Source organism: Armigeres subalbatus, chromosome 1, assembly GCF_024139115.2.
Source record: "Armigeres subalbatus isolate Guangzhou_Male chromosome 1, GZ_Asu_2, whole genome shotgun sequence".
NCBI classification, from domain to species: Eukaryota; Metazoa; Arthropoda; class Insecta; order Diptera; family Culicidae; genus Armigeres; species Armigeres subalbatus.
In genome coordinates, this window is record NC_085139.1 from 160763271 (window position 1) to 160790569 (window position 27299).

General features: G+C 46.4%; 6 protein-coding genes across 9 annotated transcripts in view; 1 reads left to right on the forward strand and 5 right to left on the reverse strand.

Moving 5' to 3' along the window:
• LOC134205427 (protein singed) overlaps nt 1-27299 on the reverse strand; it is a 191987-nt gene that overhangs the window by 124702 nt on the left and 39986 nt on the right. The gene's annotated exons all lie outside the window — the stretch shown is intronic.
• Nucleotides 5086-5616, forward strand: LOC134206688 (uncharacterized). Its single transcript, XM_062682414.1, has one exon. The coding sequence runs from the start codon at nt 5086-5088 to the stop codon at nt 5614-5616; it is 531 nt and encodes a 176-aa protein (XP_062538398.1).
• Nucleotides 6009-8916, reverse strand: LOC134206689 (uncharacterized protein K02A2.6-like). The gene is made up of 2 exons (XM_062682415.1): nt 8546-8916; nt 6009-8331 (listed from the first exon to the last, which is right to left on the reverse strand). Exon 2 carries the CDS (start codon nt 8031-8033, stop codon nt 6009-6011), a length of 2025 nt encoding a protein of 674 aa, XP_062538399.1. The 5' UTR covers nt 8034-8331; nt 8546-8916.
• Nucleotides 9381-10067, reverse strand: LOC134206690 (uncharacterized). The gene has a single exon (XM_062682416.1). It carries the CDS (start codon nt 10065-10067, stop codon nt 9381-9383), a length of 687 nt encoding a protein of 228 aa, XP_062538400.1.
• Nucleotides 11716-12615, reverse strand: LOC134206692 (uncharacterized). The gene has a single exon (XM_062682417.1). The coding sequence runs from the start codon at nt 12613-12615 to the stop codon at nt 11716-11718; it is 900 nt and encodes a 299-aa protein (XP_062538401.1).
• On the reverse strand, nt 13754-14899 carry LOC134206693 (uncharacterized). Its single transcript, XM_062682418.1, has one exon. The coding sequence runs from the start codon at nt 14897-14899 to the stop codon at nt 13754-13756; it is 1146 nt and encodes a 381-aa protein (XP_062538402.1).

Below are 27299 nucleotides of genomic sequence, written 5' to 3' on the forward strand. Positions count from 1 at the left end.
GTCTTGCGTAATAAACTCTCAATCTTCGCGCCTTTCACATAACATTTCGTATTTTATTTTTACAAGAACTGAAATGAGTATTATGGTTCTTGATCGTAAATGTCTACCGTCCAACTGCAAATCACTGTTTTTGGATGTTTGCATAATTTTCCATAAAACTTCAACGAGTTTAGCCGCCCAAACGTTCGATTTTGGCTGAAATTTTGTCCAGAGCATCAGGGCATCAAAGAACCGAATAAGAGGACGGCCCATCGTACCAATGTGAAAATGTTTTTGAGAAATCCTAATAGCACACCTTGATTAATTACCCCATTACGAAAATTAGTTTGCTTTTCGGCATATTAGTGGTACTAACAACATATCAAATAGCAATTATAAATCCCATGTGAGATGCTCTTATCGCCTTAAAAATTATCTCTCATCAGCAGGGGCCATCATAGGAAAAGGCAAAAGGATTGCAGAGGTAAATATATTTTGTGATTTAAATTCATATCTATGCAACTGGAAGCATGAACCGTCGCTATATTTCAATCAAAATCGTAATTATTGAAATCTACTTTGATTAAATGACACAGTTTTGAAAAACCAAAATCAAAACACAGCTACAAATAATTTGATGTAATAGAATCTCATAAATAAATTTAAGCAAATAAAAGCTTAGAAACGTCTCTGTCCAACGGGAAAAGCCAATCAAACCATTTATATATATTTAAATAAATATAAAGCCCAAACTAATTATTATAGTAACCGTGAATAGTGGAGATTACAAGATTCTAGAAATATAATTGTAAAACAATAAATCTAGAACTTTAATATACATAGGCTCAAGTTTCAGCTTTCAATTGATGTGAAAATTCAAATTAGTTAACTTTGTATTCGCACTGTTATTAGTTTAAAGCTTTTCGATGCCTGCTATTGCATGAATATGATATTTTATGGCAAGCATTGATGAAATACCATGCCCAGCCAATCGAATGTATTTGCATGGGGAACACATCATAAACCGCAGTAGAACTCGCCATCGGAATGGCAACTCTAATCTTTGCTCAAGCTAACTGTAGTCATCCTTCACTCGGATAATAGTTTTGTCTAGTTAGAAGTTCAGCAAATGCTCAACGGCAGAAAGCTTGAACCATAGAAGGTATTTTGTAGACTACCATTAACCAAAGCCTATGACAAAGTGTATATCGCGCTATTTATATTGTTATTGCATCACTTTGTATTCTTTTCAACAAACTCGTTTAAATCATACGAAATCAAACATACATTAGGCATGCCCCAGGTGGAAAGCTCAACGGCAGAACCAATTAACATCCAATCCAGTCATGTTTACCCACAGAGACATAATTGCACTCATCTTTGACCAAATAAGGTCTTCCCACATGAAGATGCTCAGGACACTGCTGGTCTGTGAACAGGCACAATCTAATATGTCCTTCTTCTAATGCGTTTCTGTTCTTTTGCCGCATCTTACCGTAACGTTTGTCATATGGTTTCTTTTCTGCACTTCAGTGCTATATCTGCGCTGCCGCTTCACCCCAATCAGCCTAGTTGCCGTTCGAGACAAATCTCTTCACAGATGTGGAACGATGCTGATCACATGGTTTTCCTGGAGCAATACGTAACTGGAACGAAGCATACTGATAATTGGTCGCTTTCGGATGGAGATTCATCTCGAGGAATTAGGCTCTCTTGGAGTGCAAAAGTGCGCGGAGAAGCGGGAAAATCTTCCGGAATTGCAGATTAGCGTCGGCGACGATGCCGATAGGAGAGCAAGAGAGGAGCTTCTAGCGGATCGCCTCAAGCAGGATATAGAAATGGTAAATCGGTGCTCGTCCGCAACATCGCCGACTCGCAGTTAGAATAATATATAATGAGGGCAAGCGCACCCCAGCTGAGATTTGGACTACACTTCGAGTCCACTTTCGCCCGAAGAGAATCTCCGGACAGTTTTACCTGTTGAAGCGGCTTTCGGCGATGAAGTATAATGATGGAACTTGCCTTTATCAATGCAGGCGCACTTGCTTGCTTTCGACCGGATGGTTCAGAAGGACCTGGATTCAGCCGGAATCAAGATGCACGAAGCACTTAGTAGTGTTTCACCTGTCTACAAACGACGTGATGCCAAGGTCATATGATCATCTAGGTCACCGTGCTGGAGACCCTGTCATCGACGGAAATCAATAGTACGCTGGATTTTATTAAGGCTCGCCTGTTGAGCGAGAAAAGCATTAAGCGTATATGAAAACAACAGCAAGAAGGCAGCTGTGGAAGCCAATTCGTCGACGGCATTCTACAGGTAAGAAGTACAGAAAGCTAAATTTAAATGCCGCTTCGCCATGTGGCAAATTTGGATTAACAAGCGCGCCGACTGCCCCCGGCAACGTGATCACGACTTGTTGCAAAAGCAACGCGGGAAGACTGAGGGAAGAAGGAAGGTGAATAAGAAGGAGAAGGCTATGCACGTCAGCGAGTCATCGGAAGTGATGACATTCATCAGCAACTGCATCGTTGCAGTGAATGAAAAGCCTGCTGCTAGTAATACAATGGTTTCGAGAGTGGATACTGGACTCTGGCGCGTCGGTGGACTCATATGATCTGCTGCGATGAGTATTTGCGTGACGATGCAGCTATTGGACAGTGCGGTGATGATAAAAAGACTCGCATCAGGCCAGGTTCTATCCAGAAGAAGTCACCACAGGGAAAAGTGGACATGGTATTGTTAGCCCACATCAGGCGGCAAGAGCTTAAGTGTTGTAGTGGAAAATATGTACTGTTTGTATGCCCGGCTTGAACCATAATCTATTCTCGATGATCCGCCGAAGATTGCATGAGCTTGGTATGGAAGTAGTGTTTACCAAAAACTCTGCCGTGATCAAACAAAACAAAGAAGTAGTGTGCACTGCCGGTCGCCGTACCGATTCAGACTGTATGTATGCTGAATGTGGACGTAAGAAGAAGAGTCGGTGGGTTCGGAGAGCCACCTGGCAACAGTGCGTGAAATGGACGATGTGCAATTATGGCACCGGAAGATATGGGCCACATCGGAAAAGTGCGGACTGATAAAACTGATTGGTGGTGAAGAGCATGGTGCGTAGCCTATCGCTGTGAAGAAGAATAAAGTGCTTAATATGAAAATATGCGGCCCGTGTTTTTTGGAGAGGGAAAGCAGATCTAGAAGCCGTTTCAAGATGCGCCGCTACCACGGAGTTCCCGCCAGCTTGGAGTTGATTCCACAGCGACGTATGGCAGGTGCGATGAAGCCAGCCGCCTTGGAATGGTAAAGCGATATCTAGTGACATTTACCGATGACTTCACCCCACTTTGTGTGGCGGTCTACGTCTTGAACACAAAAGATCGAAGGGCTGGAATCGTTTAAATCATATGTGATGGCTGATTATTGACTCACTTTGACAGCGGTATCAGTCGCTTGCGTTGTGGACAACGAGGTGGTGAATATGTAGCCAAAGCGTTCACTGAATTTTGTGCTGTAAAGGTATACGAGTTGAATACGCTGTACCCTATACCCCCAGCAGAACGGTTATGTCAGTGAGCGTCTCAACCACACACAATTCTGGACAAAGCATCGTTCGATGATAGCTGATTCGGATTGAGCAAGTGTCTGTGTATGGAACAGGGCGGTTCAGGCGGCCGCCTACACTGATCAACAGGAGCCCAACTTCGGCGGTGACATACTGGAACCGAAAACACCTTACGAGTTGTGGTACGGTCACGAAGCCGGATGTGGTCTCGGATGCGAATCTTCGGCAGCTTAGCTATGGGCCTTATTCCGCAAGAAAAGCGTAGTGGCTGGAAGTCCGCAACCAAGGCTAGTCATTTTGATGTCGGATACGGGCCAAACGGATGTCGGCTATGGGATGGTGAAGATATTCATTGCGCGTGATGGTGGTGATCAACGAAGTGCCGCACCTCCTCTCGGAGAAGCGTTTACAAAGATCAGGCTGTTCCGGGAAAGGAGGGAACTTCTTCGGGTGGTTGCATTCAGAAGTTGGTAGAAGCAGATGATGATCGCCAGCTTGCTGGACCGGTGGGCGCGCCACAGTGCTTGATAAACCGTCGACTCAAGATCGAACAGCATTTCGAGGCGGTAGACACGGCAGAAGATCTTTCTTCCTGATGCTGAGATCGAAGAAGAACAAGGTGCTGAGCATGAACCGGAGCCACTGGTCAGCCAAACAACGTCGCCGAAGTGAACGGGAACCGGAAAGCCGCCCAGGAAGCTGAATGATTACATGTGCATGGCGTTCGCCCTCAATGCGGAGGGAACTATGTTGAGAGTATCCCCAGAAACCATCGAAGAGCTAGCAGCAATTGGACGATTGGTCAGAGTGGAAGCGTGCCGTGGATGACGGTTGCAGTCGTTGGCTGACAACGGTACGCTATGGCAACTGGTAGACTTACCTGCGGGCGCCGGCCGATCGACTGTAAATGGGTTTTCTGAACGAAGCACAACCCGGATGGATCCTACTGCAGAAGCGAAAGGCAAGATTGGTCGCTAAAGGCTTCACACAGAAGCACGGATTTGATTTTTCGAAACCTATGCGCCAGTCGTGAGGATGGCTACCGTTCGTGCTATGCTTGCGTATGCCAATCAGCACGATTTGTTCGTGCATCAAATGGATGTGTCGGCCGCTTTCCTCAACGGTAAACTCACGGAGGATATTTATATGCCGCCAGCCCAAAGGTTTCGAGGAGGAGAAAAGGTGTATAGCTGCTCAAATCCATTTACGGGTTGCGTCAAGCGTCGAAGGCATGGAAATCCACCGCTTCCAATGAATTCATGGCCAAATGCGGGTTCGGAAGATGCGAAGAAGATAGCTGTCTCTATGTGCGCTTTACATGGCGGCAACGGTCCAGTCTATATTCTATTATACGTGGACGACTTATTGATTATTTCAAAGGATCTGCGCAGCATAGAGATGGTAAAGCGAATGCTTAAGAAGCAGTTCCGAATGCAAGATCTCGGAGAGGCCAACATGTTCTTGGGCCTACAAATCGATCGGAACTGGAAGGAAGGCACCATGAAGCTGCGCCAACATTAACGCCGTCCTGAAGCGATTCAGCATGGAAACATGCAAGCCATCACGTACTCCCATGGAGTCCAACTTGCGGCTCGAGCAAGCACTGGAAACTCAACACCTAGGAAAGCCGTACCGTGAACTTCTCGGCTGCCTCACGTACCTAGTTGTGACATCGAGGTCGGACTTGGGTGCGGCAGTATCTTTCTTCAGCCAGTTTCAGTGCAATCCATCGGAGCAACATTGGAGACATGCGAAAAGGATGTTGAGATACCTGAAGGGTACGTTGGACTACGGGTTGGTTTACAAGCGGAACGAAACCGACCGACAAATCGTTGGGTTCACGGATGCAAGCTGGGCGGCCGATGCCAACGATCGTCGCTCTACTTCTGGGTACCTATTGCAGGTTTACGGGTCAACGACAGCGTGGAGTTCCAAAAAGCAGATAACCGTGGCGCTCTCATCTACTGAAGCCGAATGTTACGCCCTGGCCGACTGTGTTTGCGAGGTTCTGTGGACACGCAAGCTGTTTGCAGAGCTGAAGCTGTTGGACTCTGGGCCGGTGGAGGATTTATGAGGACAATCAATCCGCAGATTGCCATCGCTGAGTTTGATGGGCCATCGAAAAAGTTGAAACACACTGAGGTAAAGCTCTCGTTCATCAAACAGTGTGTGAAAGAAGGTAAGGTAGAGGTGAGTTACATACCCACCACTGAACAAACAGCTGATATCCTTACTAAAGGGCTCACTTTCGCATCCTTTGAGAAACATCGTACAGCTCTAGGAGTAGTAATGTGATAAGTTTAAGGAGGGATGTTAGAGTTTGGTTTAAACTGATCACCGTGTATTGGGTTAATTATAATAAATATATGAGTAGTCACATGAGAACGTGTAACCAAGAGTAAAATAAAATAACGCCACTCGTTTTCTATATCCAAGCTGAACACACGCTCTTTTTTCTTCTCTCTGCTAAATATCACCGTTTTCAATGAGAACATCATCCAAATAGACGTAAACTTTCTCAATTCCCTGCAACACCTGTTCCATTATCTGTTGGAAAATAGCTGCACTAGAGGAAGCCCCCTGTGGCAGCCTATTGTAAGTAAAAAGACCTTTTATAGTGTTAATTACCATGAATTTCCTAGAACGCTTTGTTAATGACAACTGAGTGTATGCTCCCTCTAAATCTAGAGCACAGAAAACAGTACACCCTGCCAAACCAGCAAAAAGATCTTGAGCAACAGGTAACGGGTAAGTATTAGGGATAATGAGTTTGTTTATTGACACTTTGCAGTCAATTACTAAACGAATGTCGTCATTCTTTTTCCTAACAACTATAACAGGAGATGCCCATTCACTTGTTTGAATCGGAGTTATAACATTCTGTTTTTCTAACCTGTCCAAATATTCTAAAACTTTATCCCTCAATCTGTAGGGAACGTCGTAAGCTTTCCTAAAAATAGGTGTGTCAGTTTTTAAAACCAATTCGGCTTCATAACCTTTAATGGGAGTCGAAAAATCCTTAATGAAAACATCAGAAAATTTAGTTCTAACATAATTTATCACATCGTTGCTTTTGTTGTCAATTAATTTGTTTACTGTAACTTGTTTATCAAAATAATTTCGCCAGTTGGGAAAGAAAACGTCCAACCAGGTTCTCCCGAATAAAGGAATAAAATCATGTTCACAGTCTAAAACCAAAAGTTTCAATTTTACCCTTTTATTCCTAAAATCAACCGAAACAATAACTTCACCAGCAATTTTCAATCTGGAACCGTTTACCACAATTAAATTTTTGAAACTTTTCTCAAGGGGAATATCGAATTTAGCCAAAAATAGCTTCTTCCCAATCACGGAAACAGCGGAGCCACTATCAATCTCCATCTGTACAGTGCTACCTTGAATAGTTAGTTCTAGTAAACATGGATGACTTATATTATTAATGGACGAAACATGCATGCACTGTAATTCACCTTTATCTGAATCATCACTTTTGTCGTCCCATGACATACGATTCATCATAGTGGACAATTTATAATCCGTGCTTGTACTGGGCTCCTCCATGTTGACGTGATTGACTGGGTCTCTCTTATATTGTTTCAGTTTGAAACATTTCCTTTTGACGTGTCCACGCACTCCACAATAGTGGCACACTCTTTGATCGATGACAATCCGCTTATCGTTCTTGGACTCCGCCGGTCGAATATCAGCATCCTGGTATCTTTTCCGTTGCTCCTGGAACCGCCCCTGTCTAGACTGCCTGGATTGCGAAGAATGGTTTCTACGATCATCGTACCTGTGGGATGTGGCGCTGCGCTGAATACCTCTTGCAGGAGAAACGGATGGAGGATTGAACCCTAGGCGACTCTTGACTGGTCCACGACCCTGAGCTAGATCCTTAATACGCTGCAAGAGTGCTCCTCGCCCTCCAACAATAGAGGCAATTTGCCCTGAAGGACCATCCTGCGTCAAAACCCTCGCATTAGAAGCGGCCATCTCCCATGTAGTCACCATTCTCTCGACCTGAGTCAAACTCAATTTTTCACTATCCTCTGACAATAATTTCTGTCTTAAGTTGTCATCCGACAAGCCTATCAAGATTCGATCCAGTATGCGATCCTGCTTGTCGTCCTTGAAATTGCAGTACTCAGCCTGGAGTTTTAGTGAAAACAGGAAGTCACTGGCTGTTTCACCAGGTTGCTGTACCCGAGACCCAAATTTAAAACGCTGGATCAAAGCGGAATCTGTTTTGTCCAGCTTTTGCTTCAGCTTTTCGATCAATTCATCAAAAGGTGCTGCATCAAGCAACTGATCATTAAGGTACAAGCTCTGAGCCACTTCGAACAGAAAATCGCCTCCTAAGAGGAACATTTGATCCTTCCTGTCTGCTTCCGCTACTTTGTTAACGCGAAAATGGAATCCGAGACGCTTGAACCAGGACGCGAAGGTTTGTCCTTTGCGGAACGGATCAATATTCGGAGCTACGTAAGACATCGTTTCAACTACAATTCGACCAGTTTCCGAAACCTGGTAGCTTTACCGTCAAACTCCGACGAACGCAACCTCCAGAAAAATGAAATAAATCGTCCGGACCAGCGGCTGCTCTTCGCCGATATCGTCGTCGCTCTCGTCACGATGGCCAGTTAGCAACAGTCCAACTCCGCACGGAACGATTCCAAACGGGTCGAAAGAGACGCTCTTCACGATCGAATTGTAAATCCGCCAGCGAAACTAAACGAAACGGCCAAACAGCTGCAAAAAAAATTGTCACGGTGCCGACGGGTCCCAAAGCCTTTGTTAAATATAAGGAAAAAGCAATATTAATACGATATCGAACAATTGGTACACTTTTCCTCCTATAACATTTTAACAAAGAAAAAATGAAAAGGGACGCCGCCTAAAGACAAAATGGCGTTACGGTACGGTGAACAAAAGCCTGTCTCAACCGCCCAAGCTCTTCACCAAAATCATCCGTTTAATCGAATTTTCACTTTTTGTCACTTTACCTCTACCAATGCGGCGCGCGGTGCTCCAAGAAAGAAAAGCGAATTCCTCTCCGTCTAAAACCCGCTGCTGCCGGTTAATTGTTCGCCTGCCGAAATCCGCTGGATGGACGCTACCGCATGTGGATGATGCTCACTCCCAATCGATGAATGCTCACTATGCGTTGCACTTTGGAAAACTGCCAGTTTTTTTTTTTGTCACACACGCGCTAATTTTTCGCGATTACCTCGTCGCCAAATATTTTATCTAGTACAGTGGACTTTAGTGCGAACCTTTAGCGATTTACCGATTGATTTAGCGGACCCGAACTGACAAGGTTTACCGTGATAAAATGAGGTTTTTCGGAGCTGTTGGAGAAGTACGTTTAAACTCACTGATGGCGCTTACCCCTACGTTGTGGTTCTTTTTCGCTTTTTTTAATTTATTGCAAACCGACGATTTCACATAAATAGTAATTTATTACTTTCACCTTAATGACACATGGAAAAACTAATCTAATTGGAAGAGGTGCTTTCTCACTTGGTGTCTGCGAACGAATGAGTGGGGTGTCAGGTCAGGAGGATTTGTTGGTTCGGTGTCGACGTCGCCGTCGTTAGTTGTGTTGCCAGAAAGGTCCAAAAGTTCTATATATGCGATGCCCGATAGCACCATTCGTGGCATATTCTCACACAGTGCGGCCAAATCAAATAAATAAACCAACATACCCGCCGCCTTGAACGACTGTGTTAGTGTGTTCAACATAGGAAGGTAAACAAACAACTCTAAACTAGCTACAAGCATTACATTATTTTTTCTGCCTAAATCTAACAATAATTTACGGGTTTCAGCTTATTCTAATCAACAAATTAGCGATTGGTAAGCCTCTTGTTCTTCGTTGAATTGCTCCAGTTCGTTTACGGGATTCGAAGCCGCTACGGAGGATGGTAGAAGGCAAATTTTGCTAATTGGACGCACAATGATGCCCCGTGCAGTTCGAAGAGAAACCACCCGAGTGATATTGTCCTTCCCCGGCTTGATTGCTTCGATGCGAGCTAGAGGCCACCGGATCGCTGGTTGCATTTCATCGACGAGAATGACCATCCGGCCAGGAACAATGCCGTCGTTAAGTGCCCATCCACGAGTATCTTTTAACAGTTCCTGCACGTAGTCCTGTCGCCAGTGTATCCAGAATCGTTGCCCAAATTGTTGCAATTGTTGATAGTGATGAAGTCTGCTGGTTGGTATGCTGTGAACGTCTGGGTCGGGCAGGGCATGCAACGTGGAACCGATTAAGAAGTGGGCAGGAGTTAATACGGCCATGTCATTTGGATCTTCAGTCATCGGAAGTAGTGGACGACTATTCATAATTGCCTCGATTTGCGTTAAAACGATACACATGTCTTCGAATGAAAGACGCGACGACCCTAATTGACGGAAGATGTGTTTCTTTGCAACTTTGACGGCCGCCTCCCATAGGCCGCCGAAGTGTGGGGCCTTGGGTGGGACCAAGTGCCAAGTGATGCCTTCATCTGAGCAAGCAGACATTATCTGATTTTGTTGGGATTCGTCATGAAATCTGGCAAAAAGCTCAGCCAAATCATTTTTCGCTCCTACAAAATTTTTCCCATTGTCAGAATGGATATGAGCTGGTCTTCCGCGACGTGAGATGAAGCGCCGGAGACAACACAGAAAGGCTTGAGTAGTCAGGTCGCCAACCAGCTCAAGATGCACGGCTTTGGTCGAAAAACATACAAAAACACACAGGTATGCTTTAGCAGGTGAGGCGCGCTTATGGATTGGACGAAGATAGAGGGGTCCGGCGTAATCAACGCCTGTGACGTGGAAAGGACGGCTCGGATTGACACGTTGAGCAGGTAGCTGTCCGATTTGCTGCTGGGTAGGTATTGGGTTCGAGCGAATGCAGCGAAAACATTTCCGAACGACGTTTTGGACTAACTTTCGACCCTGTGACGGCCAGAATTCCTCCCGGATCGCGGTGAGCAACTGGCGCCCGCCGCCATGAAGTAATTTCCGATGAAAGTATTCAGCGATGAGACGTGTTAAAGGGTGCTTCGACGATAGTAGAGCAGGGTGTTTTGATTGGTAGGGCATTTGAGCAAAACATAGACGACCTCCAACCCTCAATACTCCCTCTGGGTCAAGAAATGGGCTCATGTTGCGGATGTTTGACTTTTTCGAGATGACCGTTTCCTTCTTTAACTGTTTTATTTCCGCAGCATAACAATCGTTTTGGGCTAATCGAACGAGAATGGTTTTGGCGTTGGCAATTTCTATTGTCGACAAAGACTTACTGACGGGCGTGGTTGCTTGTGATGGATGCGTACGATATTTTGAACGGGTGTTTGCGACGAATCGCAAAACATATGCGGTGACGTGGAGCAGACGGTTATAGGAGGACCAGCGGAGAAATATCGGATGGATGGAACTTGATGTTTGAACGATTGCTGTTGTGGTTTTGATCTCCAATTCTTCTTCTGCAACTCCAGGGGGGATCGATACCGGCCATTGCTGCGGCGGTTGGACCAACCAACTCGGTCCCAGTCGCCATAAATCGCTTTCGATGAATTCTGACAGACATGCCGCGTGAGACCAAGTCGGCAGGGTTTTCCACTCCTGGAACGTGCTTCCACTGGCAGCCATGCGTAAATTGTTGAATTACGGAAACACGATTGGCCACGAAGGTTGGCCAGGTATTTGGAGGTGATCAAGCCATTGGAGAGTCACTGTCGAATCCGACCAGAAGTACGAAGCGGCAATGCTGACGTTGATTGCTTTCTTTGATGCGGTCGTGTAAATGTGCGGCAACCACTGCTGTCACAGCTCTAGTCTTGAGATCGTGATTTCTTTCAATGGTGCCACACGAGACATTATGCTAGAAGTTGAACACAGATTCTGCCGCGGCTATCTTCACAGCGGACGCCAAGTACATGCACCATACGCTGCCTGGGACGCATCTGCGAAGGTGTGTAGTTGATCCACGGAGCAGAGAAGGAACGGTTATCTCTCAACGCGATGCTGGGAGATTGTTGACAATTGCTGGCGGTAGATTTCCATTTTGATGCCAGAGGTTCGGGAACTGGATCATCCCAGCCGCAAGAAAGCAGCCATAGCTCCTGCATTATTATTTTAGCTCTAACAATTACGGAGATATTAGACCGAGAGGGTCGAAAAGTTAGGAAATATCCGAAAGAATCGATCGCTTTGTTGGAGGCTCATCGTTATCTCGAATATGGGAATCGAATCGTAGCATGTCAGCTTCAGGTTCCCAGCTGATTCCTAGCGCCTTGATAGTTTCATATGGATTGAATTGAAGAGTGGATTGTGTGCCAATTTGCTCACGGCTAAGGCCTCGTAATACATCCAACCTATTTGATGTCCATTTTCGCAGCTCAAACCCACCTTTCTGCAGCAATGTGCTAAGCTCTGTGCGCAGACGAATCGCTTCTTCGACGGATTGCGCACCACCAATGAAATCGTCAACGTAGAACCCCTTTTTCAAAGCCGGGCCACCTTTGGGGAAAGCTTCACCTTCATCTGCTGCCAATTGCTGGAGCGTTCGTGTGGCCAAGAAGGATGATGGAGCCAAACCGTAAGTGACGGTGAGTAACTCGTAGGTTTGGACCGAAGACTGTTCTGGAAATCGCCACAGAACACGTTGCAGCGAGGTATCGTCAGGGTGAATGAGTACCTGTCTATACATCTTAGCAATATCGCCGACAAGGGCGACCGGGAATGTTCGAAACCGCAGAATAATATCGATGAGCTCGTCCTGTACCACCGGACCCACGCAAAGAGCTTCGTTTAGGGAGAAGCCAGTGGAGGTCTTTGCAGAGCCGTCAAATACAACACGGACCTTCGTCGTCGTACTTGACTCCTTAATTACGGGGTGGTGGGGTAGGTAATAGGCTGTAGAGTTTACTTCATCGTCCGCTTCGACCAAGCGCATGTGGCCGAGGGAGAGATACTCTCTCATGAAATCGTGATATTCCTTTTGTAATTCCGGGTTTCTTTCCAGGCGCTTCTCCAAAAAATGGAATCGTCGTCGAGCACTTTCCTTGGAACTGCCAAGCATCTCATCGAAATCTTCCTTCCGAGGGTACCGCACGATGTATCTGCCCTCTGTGTTCCGAGAAAACGTTGTCTTGTATATGGATTCGCAGCGTCGTTCTTCTACAGAGTAATTGTCGAAAGCAGGCTTCGGAATTCTCACTCATATGAATCAAAACCCAGGATTGTTTCAAACAGCGGAGTGCTATTTTTCCCTGCTCTCCTGTGAGCAAGTGTTCTCAGACAACATTTTATCCGGATAGAAAGACGGGCGATAAACTGATGAGCGCCGGCTTGCCGGATAATTTAATTTTGCGCCTCCAAATTCTCCATCTCGCCACTTCTCCAGATAAGTTTTAAAAGCATATTCACAAAAATGTAGGTCCGCGACGGGATTCGAACCCAAAACAATTTTAAAATGTATAGAGCGCCCACTATAACCACGCCACCACACGAACCGATTGAAAGCAAATAGAAAAACTGCTGTCTTGAACCTACTACTTATCGTGGCGCATCGTCGTATGCAATCAGTTCGGAGAAGCAAAGTAAGCAGCATTTGATTTTCACGAAACATGGGAAGAGGGATAACAATTTTTCGCACCATCGCTTGTGCCGGAGTTTATCGCACTGTAATTTATCCGGATAAAATGGATGGTGGAGCGATCTGTTGTCGCGTGAGTGAGTGAGAAATCCGAACCCTGGTCGAAAGTAATCAATTCTTCCGTCTTCCAGAATCGCTCCACACTATCTTCTAGCGAAAGCATTGAAACAGTGACTACCTCGGAAGCAACGGTTTGTGATTTTCCCGACGAAATGGAACTTGCTGAGCCAACGACAATCCAGCCAAAGACGCTGTCGATCAAGAGAGGTAGGTTCTTGTCGAGCTGAATGCGCGCAGAGCTGGGGAAGAACGAGTAGAAGTGTTTTGCGCCAAGAAGTATGTCGATTGGTTGACTTTCGTTAAAGGAAGGATCGGCGAGGAACAAATCCTTCGGAATTTTCCACCCAGCAATGGAAATGTTTTGTGAGGGGAGATTGGCCGTCAGCTTATCCATCACCAAGAAATTAACATCGCACGAGAAGTCTTCTTTTCTTGACTGGACCTGAACGGAAACTGATTCACGTACTGAACTCGAAAGTTTACCGGCACCCTGTACTGTTTGTTACATCAACCTCCACAAGCGTTGAATCTTCGCCATCCGATCCGAGATTAAGTTTGGCTGTGAGGCACTATCCAGAAGTGCGCGAACAAGATGATCTATACCATAAGCGTCGGTGATCTTTACAATAACGGTGAGCAGGAACACATTTTCCCGAGGGTGTTGTAGAGCGGTACTGATTTCGTTAACTGGGACTGGTACTGATGCAGCAACCAATGATTGCGTAGGCGGTTCTACAGTAGGTGGAACATTAGGCGCGGCAGAGGAAATGGGTACCGCCGGACAAGGTAACGGGCTATGATTGGTGGTTCTTCGTGTGCTTACGGAATGTTCAGGGTGAAGAAGCGTGTGATGCCGTTTGTTGCATCTTCGGCACGTGAAGGTAGATGAACAGTTACGAACGAAGTGGTCCCCCTTCAAACAATTGTGGCACAAGCGCTTCGAGCTCAGAAGCTGTTGGCGCTCGTTCTGCGAAAGACGATTGAACTTCGGGCACCTTATCACAAGATGTGACTGACCACAAACGATGCATTTTTCCTCAATGTTCGTAATCGTTGCACACGAAGAAAACCGGAGCTGGGAATGGTAATTTTTCTTCCTTTGGGGATGAGTCGAAACCGTAGAATTCGAGGCCGATTCCGATACATGATGGTTTACGGATATAGATTCCAAAACTCGCGTTCGTCGTTGAAGAAAATCGATGAGACAACCGTAGTTCGGGTCATTCACCGTGGATGCATGGTCCTCCCAAGCCTTAATTGTGTCATTGTGTAGACGGGTGCACAGCAAATGTTCCAAAATGGTGCTCCACGAATCAGTTGGCTCTCCCAATTGACGTAGAATCTTCGTATGCCGCTCGAACTCGTCCACCAAACTATGCAGCGACGCAGCGGACTCCCTCTTCATACATGGGACGTCGAAGAGTGCCTGTAGGTGTCGCTTCTTCAGAAGGTAGTCGTTGGAATACCGATTCTCCAACGTCATCCAAGCCAAATTGTAGTTTGCCGAACTAATACCAATGGATTCGATCAGTTGAGCAGCTTCCCCCTTAACAGCTGCTCGCAGATAGTGGAATTTCTGTATATCCGGCACATCCGGATTAGAGTGAATGAGCGCCAGGAAGGTGTCGTGGAATGCAAGCCATTGCATATAATCCCCATCAAATTCAGGCAACGAAATAGTAGGCAACTTGATCCCAGAGAGAGTGGAGGAAACTTGAGGGGGTTGAGGGATTCCAGCCGAAATAATGGGAGGTGGAGTATATTTGGAAAGTAATTTGCATTTTATTGAGAACAGGCGAAGTTTCAATTCTGCCCGAAATGCATCTTGCTGTACCCTACCTTTTTCTGTTGTTTCGCCGCATTCCAGCTGTGACTTAACCGTCTACAAACTGTTCCACATTTTGTTGAGGTAGTCTAACCTCCATGAGAGCTGCGCTTGATCACGTCCGACAACTGAGTCAGCAACAAATACATTGCCCGACCCAATCCCGACATCAATGTGCTTCTACTCGCTAGCAGCTGGCTTTTCGACGGAGATTCCATAACGTTGATCGGTGGAACGAAGAATCGGGAACACGGATGTCCAAGGAACAGTTACCTGTAGACCAAAGGACCAAGAGTAGACCCACGCAGGAAACGATAAAGTACTTGGAAAGGTGCTCACCTGTTCCAAGGCAAAATGTGCCTTGTATTAAATTCAGCCAACTGGAACTCGGTGCAGTACTGTCCGTACTGAACAGCAAAATCGTCGGGAATGAAGACCAGTGTCCAGTGGGACTACACGTAAGATCTGGAACTCGTCAAACCGTACGCAGTGCCGGGGCTAGGAACGCCACAGCAGTCAAAATGCACAAAAAACCTCGTATTGTTCTAGACGGAAATCTCCTCCGTAGTCAGGATTGGCTTCAAATGCCACGATACCGATTAACTTCGATGTTCACCACGGCTGGGGACGCCACAGTTAATGAAAGCTTGATGATAGCGTCCGATGTGATGTGAATTCGTCGATTATAATCTTGCCACACTCCAGGTTAACGATGACAATTGTTGAGCAGGAGCAAACAACGCATGCAAGAAGAGAGAAAAGCATCTAAAGGGTACCTGTGGTAACCGTAAAATCGAACTGGACAGGTTTTTACCTTCCGCTCGATAATTCGAGCCTTGTAGTTAAATTAATCAGCAGCACCAACGTCAACGTCCAACGAGCCGGTATCCAAAATGGCAGCGCCCAGTAGACAGCTTACCACGCGGTCCGGTTAATATCCTGGTCACGGCACCAAAACTATGATGGCGCTTACCCCTACGTTGTGGTTCTTTTTCGCTTCTTTTAATTTATTGCAAACCGACGATTTCACATAAATAGTAATTTATTACTTTCACCTTAATGACACATGGAAAAACTAATCTAATTGGAAGAGGTGCTTTCTCACTTGGTGTCTGCGAACGAATGAGTGGGGTGTCAGGTCAGGAGGATTTGTTGGTTCGGTGTCGACGTCGCCGTCGTTAGTTGTGTTGCCAGAAAGGTCCAAAAGTTCTACATATTCGGTGCCCGATAGCACCATTCGTGGCATATTCTCACAAAGTGCGGCCAAATCAAATAAATAAACCAACACTCACTGATGTTCGTAATTCAACACCCAAAAAAATCTGCACGTTGTTTCCACCTGAAAAAGTACGTAGATTTTTTCCACCTGAAATTCACGTAACTTTTACCTGATTTTTTGATAGAATTTTCATTCTACGTGAAAATCAGGTAAGTTCTACCTGTGTTTTGGATAGAATTCACCGGACACGTAAGTTTCACCTGAATTTTTCTGAAGCATTTGCAGCTACGTGTGCACGTAAAATGTACCTGAAAATTCAGGTGGAAACAACGTTTAGATTATTTGGAGTGAACTGATCCCGACAGACGTCGGTCTATTTTATTTAAGGGCAACGCTCGTTTGCCATAAATGTTTGGTATAAAGTACACTTATAATTTCGAGTACCAAATTCAGGGTACATATTACGTGGACGATAGGGTTATGCTTGATTGTTTACGGCTCGCCCAAGAAATTATTGATCCGCCGAAAAAGAACATTAATCCAGTCGTTGATTGCCGATTTTCAGGATCACCGGCCCAGTCCGCATCTGAATAGCCGATCAACCGCTGTCCTGGATCACCGCCAATGACCAGAAAGTATCCGCTAGTCTTCTTCAGGTAGCGTAATACGCGTTTGGCAGCAGACCAACTCCGTTGAGTTGGCCCACTGAACTTCCTTCCAAGTATCGTAGCGGCGTTTGCGATGTCTGGTCTGGCAATCACAGCGATATACAATAGGCCTCCGACCAGGCTTCGGTAGTGAGTGGCATCCACATAAATGTGGGAGAATCGGGTAGCCCCTCGGCAAAAATGTTCGAAAAAGGACAGTTCTGATCAAGCCACCGTACTGGTGACCACGTATGTGCGTGTTATTATTCAATTACTTTAAATAAAGATATGATTTTGTTATTCTCTCAACTCTAAACCGTTCCATTCTACATGGGGGCTCGTCCGGGAATGGAGAGTTGTTGAGATAGTGCGCTGTAATTGAAGTGTGATTACAATAATTCGCGAATACGAAGTCGCGAATCACAAGTGAAACGAGGAGAATCGGTCGATTCAAGATTGAGGGCGACGTTGCAATTTTGTGCGACACGTTCACCAAGCTTGGCATACAACGAGAGTGCGAAAAACGAGGATTGCCGATGACGGGAAATAAAACGACCATGGCGAAACGGATCATCACTCACGACAAGACGATGGCTGAAAACGAAGATGCTTCTGAAGCTAACGACGCGGCGCAAGGTCGCAATCACCACGACGAGGATGTAAAAGTTGGAAACGATGAACGACGCGCCGACGACGACGGCTCAGTCGACGAAGTTGATGATGATGACGGCTTGAACGACGAAAACGATGATTCCAACGACGACGCCAATAACGAATCGGATGACGGCGAATTTTTTACACCAGCGGCGATTAGAAAGAGAGAAACATCTACACCGAAGAGAATTCCACTCGCACAACAGGAGCAGCGACCATACTTATTCCGTGATGTCGAGGACAGCATCGAAGCGTTTGGTGCAGACGACGGACAGGATGTGAAAATTTGGATGAACCAGTTCGAAGCTATGTCGAAAATAGCATTCTGGAATGACGAACAGAAGATGTTTATGTGCAGAAGAAAGTTGGTCGGAACGGCACGGAGATTCGTATTTTCCCAGCGCAACTTGACAACATGATCGAAGCTAAAAACTGCCCTTGTTCGTAAATTTTCCCTTTGTAATAACGGGCAAGCGATGTCCACCGTGTGTTGGCAGGACGTAAGAAGAAGTTGACGGAATCGACGCGAGACTATGTGTACGAAATGCAACGAATTGCCCTCGCGATCGATTTAGATGAGCCTAGCATCTGTGAGTACATCGTCGACGGAATAACGGATGACGAATTCCATCGATCCCTTCTGTACGAAGCCAGCACTATCCGTGAGTTGAAAGAGAAGTTGCTCAATTTCGAGAAAGTACAGCGGAAAGCGGAACGCAAATCGAAGCCTGACGACGGCGTCTGCCGAAAGAAAGAGCGCACAAAATCAGAATCAACGAAGAGCGGCAAGTTCGACGCGAAGCGCAATTGCTTCAACTGCGGTGAAGCTACTCACGTAGCAAACGAGTGCCCACAAAAAAGTAACGGACCGAAATGTTTTTGTTGTAACTTGTTCGGTCATCTGTCAAAAGATTGCAGCAAAAAGAAGGAGAAAAAGGAGAGTGACAAAAAAGTGGTATCCAAAGTGAATGTGGTGCAAGCCGACGGCAAACCTTGTTTGACAATAAAGTTGTTCGGTCGCAACTTTTCCGCGATAATCGATACCGGGAGTGAAATTTCGTTGATTCGGCGGGATTTGTGGACGGATTTACCGGAATCCTGTCCACCGTTAAGAAAATCATCGATGAAAGTACGCGGCTACGGTGGCAAAGTGAACATGGTTTGCGGTGAAACAGATCTCGACGCCAAAATTGAACATGAGAATTACTCTATGCATTTTTATGTCGTGCCGGTCGACGCCATCGACATGCAGCTGTTGATTGGAATGGATTTCCTAAACAGTGTTGATTATTCGATTACTCCCGACGGTGCGCGTGTGAAAAAGTTTTCAACAAAAGTCGGAGATCAAGAGCCGTGTGATGCCAAATGGATCCGTCGTGTGGGGTACATTGGTGAAGACGAAATTTCGGTACCGTACAAATACCGCGAAGAAGTTTTGGAATTAGTTGAGAACTACAAGTCGAGTGAGTCGGCGGTTGCAGCCAATGAATTATCGATTAAACTAAAGGATAACGTTGTCGTGTGCGAAAATCCACGTCGCTTGGCGCAGTTGGAAAAAGAAGTGGTGAAGAGACAAATCAGTGAATGGATGGATAGTGGCATAGTACAGCCATCCGAAAGCGAATATGCAAGTCCGGTTGTGGTTGTTCCGAAGAAGGACGGATCGTACCGTGTTTGTATCGATTACCGCGAACTGAACAAAAAAGTGGTGCGCGACAAGTTTCCGATGCCCAACGTAGAGGAGCAAATCGATCAGCTTTCGGGAGCTCGCGTTTACACGACGCTCGATCTGAAGAATTCGTACTTCCATATACCAGTGGATGAAAATAGTCGCAAGTACACCGCGTTCGTGACGAGTGACGGACAATATGAATTCCTTCGAGCACCGTTTGGATTGTGCACCAGTGGTAACGCGTTCAATCGATTCATCACCACGGTGTTCAAAGATTTGATTAATGACGGGTCGATTATGGCATTCGTGGACGACGTCATCATTCCGTCAGGTGATGAAAACCAAGGATTAGAAGTGTTGAAACGTGTACTGGAAGTGGCTAAGAAGGCTGGATTGCAGTTTAATTGGAAGAAGTGTGCTTTCCTGCAACGTCGAGTGGAACATCTCGGTTACACAATTTACGATGGTCGTGTGGAACCGGCCCCAGCGAAGGTCGAGAAATTGTTGCGTTTCCCGCAGCCGACAACAGCGAAGCAACTGCAACGATTTTATGGACTAGCCAGCTACTTCAGGAAGTTTGTTCCGGCGTTCGCAAGTATAACGCGTCCGCTTTCAGGTATGTTGAAAAAGGGAAGTTTATTTCCAGTTCGATGACGATGCAGTGTATTCCTTCAACCACGTTAAGGAAATTTTGGCTAGCTTCCCAGTATTGCGTATTTTTCACCCTGATGGCGACGTAGAAGTTCATACCGATGCCAGCAAGGAAGCGTTGGCTGGTATTCTGATGCAAAAAGCAAAGGACGATGGGAAATTCCACCCCTGCTATTACTACAGTCGATTAACCAATGGTTCCGAAAAGAATTATCATTCCTACGAGTTGGAAACGTTGGCTGCTGTCGAATCCGTTAGAAAGTTCCGCTGTTACCTACTTGGACGGAAATTCAAAATCATTACGGACTGTATGGCCTTCAAAGATTCGATGTCCAAGAAGAAGCTTAACCCACGTATTGCAAGATGGGTCGTGGATCTCGCTGAGTTCGACTATGAGGTTGAACATCGCCGTGGAGATAAGATGCCCCATGTTGATGCTCTGTCCAGAGCAAGTGTAATGGTCATATCTGCACCAATTGTCGCCAAGGTTCGTGCGGCACAGAATGACGATGAAGAAGCGATGACGATTCTATCTAGTTTGGAGCAAGGAGATAAGGTAGATGACTACTCTGTGGACAATGGTATCTTGTACAAAGGTGATGGAGAGTCAAAAAGGATCTATGTTCCAGAGTCAATGGAGACAGAGATAATTCGGTCGGCACATGAAAGAGGACATTTCGGGGTCAAGAAAGTGAAGGAAAGGATCATCGCGGATTACTACATACTGGGACTGGAAGACAAAATCAAACGGTGTATAGCTACCTGTGTTGCTTGCATTGTTAGTGAGAAGAAACGGGGAAAGCTGGAGGGGGAACTGCACCCCATCCCGAAAGGTGATGTTGTCCACCTAGGACCCATGCCATCTACAAGGAAGTCCTACAACTATATCTTGACCGTTATTGACGCCTTTACAAAGTTCGTATGGCTGTTCCCCACGAAGTCAACAACCGCAGAAGAAATGATAAAGAAGTTACGTGTTATCACCGATACCTTCGGTAATCCAAGAAGAATCGTTTCTGATCGAGGGGCCGCATTTACGTCGGGCTTGTTCACTAAGTTCTGCGAAGATGAAAACGTTGAGTTACATAAGATCGTTACTGGAGTGCCTCGTGGCAATGGACAAGTGGAACGTGTCCATCGAATCATTATTCCGATGATCACCAAGATGTCCATCGACAAACCGGAAGAATGGTTTAAGCATGTAGGTGACGTTCAGAAGTACTTAAACAACAGTTGGCAAAGATCGATTAACATGACACCTTTCGAACTACTGATTGGCGTGAAGATGCGAACGAAAGAAGACCTCATCCTACATGAATTACTGCGGAAAGAGATTCAAAAGTGTTTTGAAGAAGAACGGAGCGAGTTGCGGAGTATAGCGCAGAAGAACATCCAGAAGATACAAGAAGAGAACCAGAAGTATTATAATCTTCGCCGTAAGCCAACGGTGAAATACAAAGTTGGAGATCTGGTGGCGATACCGAAGACCCAGTTCGGTGTGGGCCTGAAAGTTAAACCGAAATTCTTTGGGCCGTATGAAATAACTGAAGCTCTACCCAACGACCGTTATGAAGTGCTCAAGGCCTGTGACGAAGCCGATGGACCTAGGAAGACGACTACTGCTGGTGACTGCATTAAACCATGGACACTTCCGGGTCGAAAGTAGTGTCAGGAAAGGCCGTGTGGGAGAATCGGGTAGCCCCTCGGCAAAAATGTTCGAAAAAGGACAGTTCTGATCAAGCCACCGTACTGGTGACCACGTATGTGCGTGTTATTATTCAATTACTTTAAATAAAGATATGATTTTGTTATTCTCTCAACTCTAAACCGTTCCATTCTACATAAACTTCACTACATTCTTCTGATCGCAAATAGCATGGATCCATTGGCGACCTCATTCCTTTGGCTTCTTGCATCCCGTGTTTCTCGATGAGCTTTGCAATGCAGGCGAATCCTGAACACGCCCTGAGTACGCTGTACTTCGAGACCCAAAAAATGACGAACTGGTCCTAACGAAGTTAGTTCGAACTCCAGCTTCAATCTGTTGAAAATCTCCACTACAGCTTTTTCTGATAACGACGCCAGCAGAAGATCATCTACGTAGACGAGCAATAGCACCTCACATTTCCCCTTTCGCACGTACAAACACTGATCCGTCATTGACGGCTTGAATCCTAGTTTCAAAAGGGCATCGTTCAGACGCCGATTCCAGCACCTCGCTGATTGCCTCAGACCATAGATACTCCGTCTCAATCTACACTGTAACAAGTGTCAGTGTGTTGTCCAAGATTGGTGAGATTTTACGCGTTTTGTATTCGTTTAAATTGTAAAAAAAGTAAAATAATCGTGGTTGTTTAGTGTTAAATGTTCCTACTCCCACAAACCCTTCGAACGCAGCCAACACTACACTGCCCCATGAAAGGACGACAGTGATACCGCTGCTCACCACCAGGGACGCCGAGAAAAACATGGAATGGGTGGCCATGGGGGTGGCGAATTGGGTGGCGAACTGGGTGGGCAGCATGTGGCGGAATTCATGGGCGACAACGGGTCAACGGCCAGAGGCTTGGGGTCAACGGACACAAGAACGACAAATCATTAGCCTGGTGATTTTCGAATGGAAAGGTTGTTTTGAGAGACACAAAAGTTATTGAGTAAGCAGAGAGTTATAGAGTTTGGAAAGTTGAAGAAATTGGAAAATTGAAGAAGGTTGTAGAAAAGAAGTGAAAAGGAGTTAGTGCGAAAGACTGGACATCCAGGTAATTCTATTACTGTTCAGATAGGGCCACGAAACCCTAAGCCAGGCCCTATTCCAGATATATTCGCTAATCGCCATTTTGTGTTCTCCATGGTGCCACCAGGACCTCGCGGTTTTATTATAAAACGCCATTGCGGTTTCCCGCCGTTCTGAAACCCGATACCTGCCCTAGGAGAGTGTGTCCACCAAGTGCACCATAAAACCAGGTTTTTTCCAGTACGTCCACGGACTACTGAAGCCTCGAGTTCATCACTACACTCGAGGGGTGCACGACACAGGCAGAGGGTTCACGAGAGGCTGCAGCCCGCCGAGAAGAAGCCGGCATCCACCCTTGACCCAGTTGCAGAAACCGAAGAGTCTACAGGTAGCGGAGTAGCAGTGCGCGGGGCCCTGAAGAACAAAGAAGAAAGAGAAGTGAGGAAGTAAGGAAGAGAAAGGTAGGAGGTAGAAGTAAGGAAGTGGGAAGCGTCGTCCGGTGTTTGGGGACGGACGCGAGAAGAAAGAAAGAAGTAGGACGTCAAGGAGGAAAATAAAGTGCACACGAAATAAAGTGGGAGTTTTTCATTAGACAACTCGAGTATTTTTCTATCGCGGAGTGTCACGAGCGTTGAGCCGACCCTGAGGCTTGTTGAAGGGGGTCTCACCAGTGCTGGGAGTAACACGGCCCTGGCCCCCAACTAGTTACAACACACTAACTGCTTTCGACCTTCCTCTTCGAATCCGGGCGGCTGCCTCATGAAGATTTCTTCATCGAGGGTTCCGTGCAAATACGCGGTTTTAACATCGAAGTGGTGAACATGGTAGTTCCTATTTGCGGCAACGACAAGCAACGTACGAAGTGTTGCTTGACTCGCGACTGGTGCGTAGACGTCATTGAAATCCACTCCTTCTTTCTGCGAGTAGGCCTGAGCTACTATTCTGGCTTTATACTTTACTGGTTCATCTTTTTCGTCATTTTTGATTTTAAAGACCCATTTAGACCCAACGAGTTTTCTTCCCTTCGGTAGACGAACCAGCTCCCACGTTCCGTTGCGTTCATGAGCACTCATCTCCTCCTCCATTGCAGAACGCCATTGAACGTCGCGTTAGCTTTTTGGTAGTTACTGGGTTCTTCAAATGCACAAGACGCCCTTTCTTCCACCGTATCTAGAACATAATCTCCCAAGTGACGTGGTGGCACACCACGAGTTGAACGAGTAGATCGTCTCCCAACTTCTTGTTCCGTCACCTCCCCCGGCTCATCTGCTTCATAGAACTCATCGCTTCCCGAAACATCCAATGGATCATGGTCCACTAATTGCTCCTCCTGCTTCGGCGCTTCAATTTCTTGCTCCTCCTTATTTGGTTCTCTTGGTGCCTTTGATTCGCGGTCGACGCCCACTGGAAACTGTACACAGAAAGATCCGTTATCTAGTTCCAGAAAACGGGCATCTCTGCTAACAATTATGGAATCGGTTTCGCGATCCAGGAAGCGATATCCTTTGTTTTCTATAGAATAGCCGACGAACACCATTTTTCTCGCCTTGCTGTCCATCTTAGAACGCTTCACTTCTGGGATGTGCACATAGGCCGCACTGCCAAACACACGCAAGTGTTGGAGCTCGGGTTTCAGCCCCCACCACATCTCGTAGGGCGTCGTCTCTATTGACCTTGAAGGCAAGCGGTTTTGCAGGTAGGTCGCTGTGAGCACAGCTTCGCCCCAATAACACTTCTCTAACCCGGCGTCGAGCCCGGCGTCGATAAGCATGCATGTGGCCATCTCGGTTATCGACCTATTCCTGCGTTCGGCCACTCCATTCTGTTGGGGTGAATATGGGGTGGTGAATTGCGGCTTAATCCCTTCGTCTCGATAAAATTTACGCAACTCCTTGTTCTCAAACTCACCCCCTCCGTCTGAACGAATTATGCGCGGCTCTACCCAGTGCACGTAATCTTTTATGTTGCCGGCTGCCTCTGACTTATGTTTCAGTAAATAAGTCACGGTAAAGCGACTGAAGTCGTCAATTATGTGCATCACGTAGCGGTTGCCACTAGGGGTATAATTTTCCATGGGACCGCAAAGATCCGTGTGGACTATGTCCAAAATCTGCCTTGACTTCCGATCAATAACTTCCGGGAACGGATCTCGAGCTAATTTCCCTTCCAAGCATGTCTCACAAATAATCTTTAAACCACAGTCGCTTACCTTGAATCCGGTTGCCAAACCTTCGGTCAGAATCCGCTGCGTTGCAGCCCAGTCGCGATGACCGAGCCTTCTATGCCATTGATGCAGGCAGTTTTCTCGATACTGATTTTCTGTCGCCTTCATGGCAGCACCAGCTAGACATAGGGTGTACAGACCCCCGCTACGTGAACCGGTAACCACAGTATCACCTTCCGAATCGATCACCTTGCATCCATCCTTGCCGAAGGAAACACTCATGCTCTTCTCCGCTAGTTTCACGACCGATATCAAACTAGTCGCGAGACCCGGCACGAACTTGACATCATTCATTTCGATTCGCACAACATTGTCACAGTCATCGTACCCGAATAACACTCCGCGACCTTCACCAAGGATTTGGGTCTGCTGTCCTTCGGCCATCGTTATCCAACCGCCCGCGAATTTGTTCAATTCCGTGAAAAACGTTTCATCACTCGACATATGGGCGCTCGCCCCACTGTCAACAATCCACGCATGGGTGTTCCCGCCGATCGTAAACGCGACGTGCCTCACACCGGCGGCTGGCTTCACTTTCACTTTCACATCATTTTGTGCCGTTTTCGCATTACCACTTTCATGCCTCTTGCTCCGCGAACTACTGTCTTCACTCTTAAGCGATTCTTTGTATTTTCGGCAATTATGGCGGAGGTGGCCAACCTTCTTGCAAAAATGGCATTACGCGTTTCGTTTTTCACTACCGAATGCATAGTTTTTTCCGACTTATAACCACTCGCGTCGCGTTCTAGTCGTCGACCATATTCGTCGGTCAATTTGGCCTTCACCACTTCCAATGTTACATCATCGTCTGGACGGCTATCCAGAGCAGACACCAGGCTGTCAAACGACGGAGGAAGGCTGCGCAGGAGCATACATACTTTTGTATCTTTATCAAGTTCCATTCCTGCGGCCTCCAGCCTATCGAACAAATCATCCACTTCGAGTAGATGTTGTTCCGAATTTCCCCTTTCTGCCAAATTTATCGAGCACAACTTTTTGAGGAGTGACACACGAACCGACCGTGACGTTTTCTCATGATAATTGCGTAGGGCAATATACGCATCCCTAGCATGCACACTTTTCTTCACCAGTGGTAGCTGGCTGTCATCGACCAGCAAGACAATTGTTGCCTTCGCTTTGCGATCATCAATCAACCATTTGTCGTCAAGATCATCTTCTTCCGGCATAGGATCTGACACTACACTGCACAAGTTTTCACGAGACAGCAGCATCTCAAGCCTTATTTTCCATGTCTGCCAGTTCAAACCAGACAGTTTCGGAAACGTGAACTTTGCGTCGGACATATTGGCAGAGCACACAACAACACTGTTGATGTCTTTTTCTTCGAGCTTCGATGCACGTTACGTTTCGAAACACTAGCAACTTTCTCGTTTCTTCGAACCATGCAAGTTCGGAACTCTTCCTCTCCTCTTCTCACTAATGGAGGTAACACTACTCGCACTCTACAAGCAATTTTCTCGTTCTTGCTCTTCGCCCACACTCAGGGCGGAACACCACCGATCGATCACGAAATCGATTCTTCCAGATGGTTTCACACGCGGAACGACCGACAATTCTCCGATCCGGGAACTGGGAACAATCACACGCGGAAAAACACGAGTTAACGAGTATTAGAAAGGAAATTTATTAAAGAAAATAATACAGAGTTTTTGTATCGCGTCCTACGGTTAGAACGTTTCGTTTTGTTTTAAATTTCTCTACACAGGTTGAATGAGTGTTAGCGCGTTTATGGAGAGAGCACGGGGGGTGCACCGATGCGAAGGTATGTGCATTGTAGTCCCACATGGACTGGAGGGTAGACGAGGGCTACACCCATAGGGATCACACAGCAATGAATTATTTGCAGTGGCTGATTTTCTACTCGCCGCTACCACATCCAGGCGCTATAGTATATGCGCAAAATAGCCAGCAGGAGTTATCCGCCAGAAATTTGTATGGCGAAAGACATCTAACGCGGGTTTTCTCAACAGTAGGAGCTTTTCACGAAAAACTATTTGGTACCAGTTATGCAGGAAGGTGTCCGCTACTACGCCTACCAAATATTTTTTTGATTAAAGTGCCTATTTTCGAAATATTAAACATTAGATGCCTTTCGCCATACTGATTTAGCAAAGTTAACTCTTAGTGTGCCGCTGTAAGCACGCTCAAAGCAGGCGATTCATTCGCTTCAAGATCAACTATGGTGTGCAGCGTCCGAGGGCGGGTGATCCATGTCAGGTCCGTGGGTGGAAGTCCAATCACGAAGCCGCGAAGTTTTCACCGCGGCCCTGGGACTGGAAGCCAACACCGACAGTCTAAGCGGGGATGCGCAGGTCTGTCCTATCACGCGCGTGCGACGCTACTATGCCGAGGAAAGCCCTGCCAAGAAATGGCAGACGCCCGGCATACTGGTGGAGTGCCG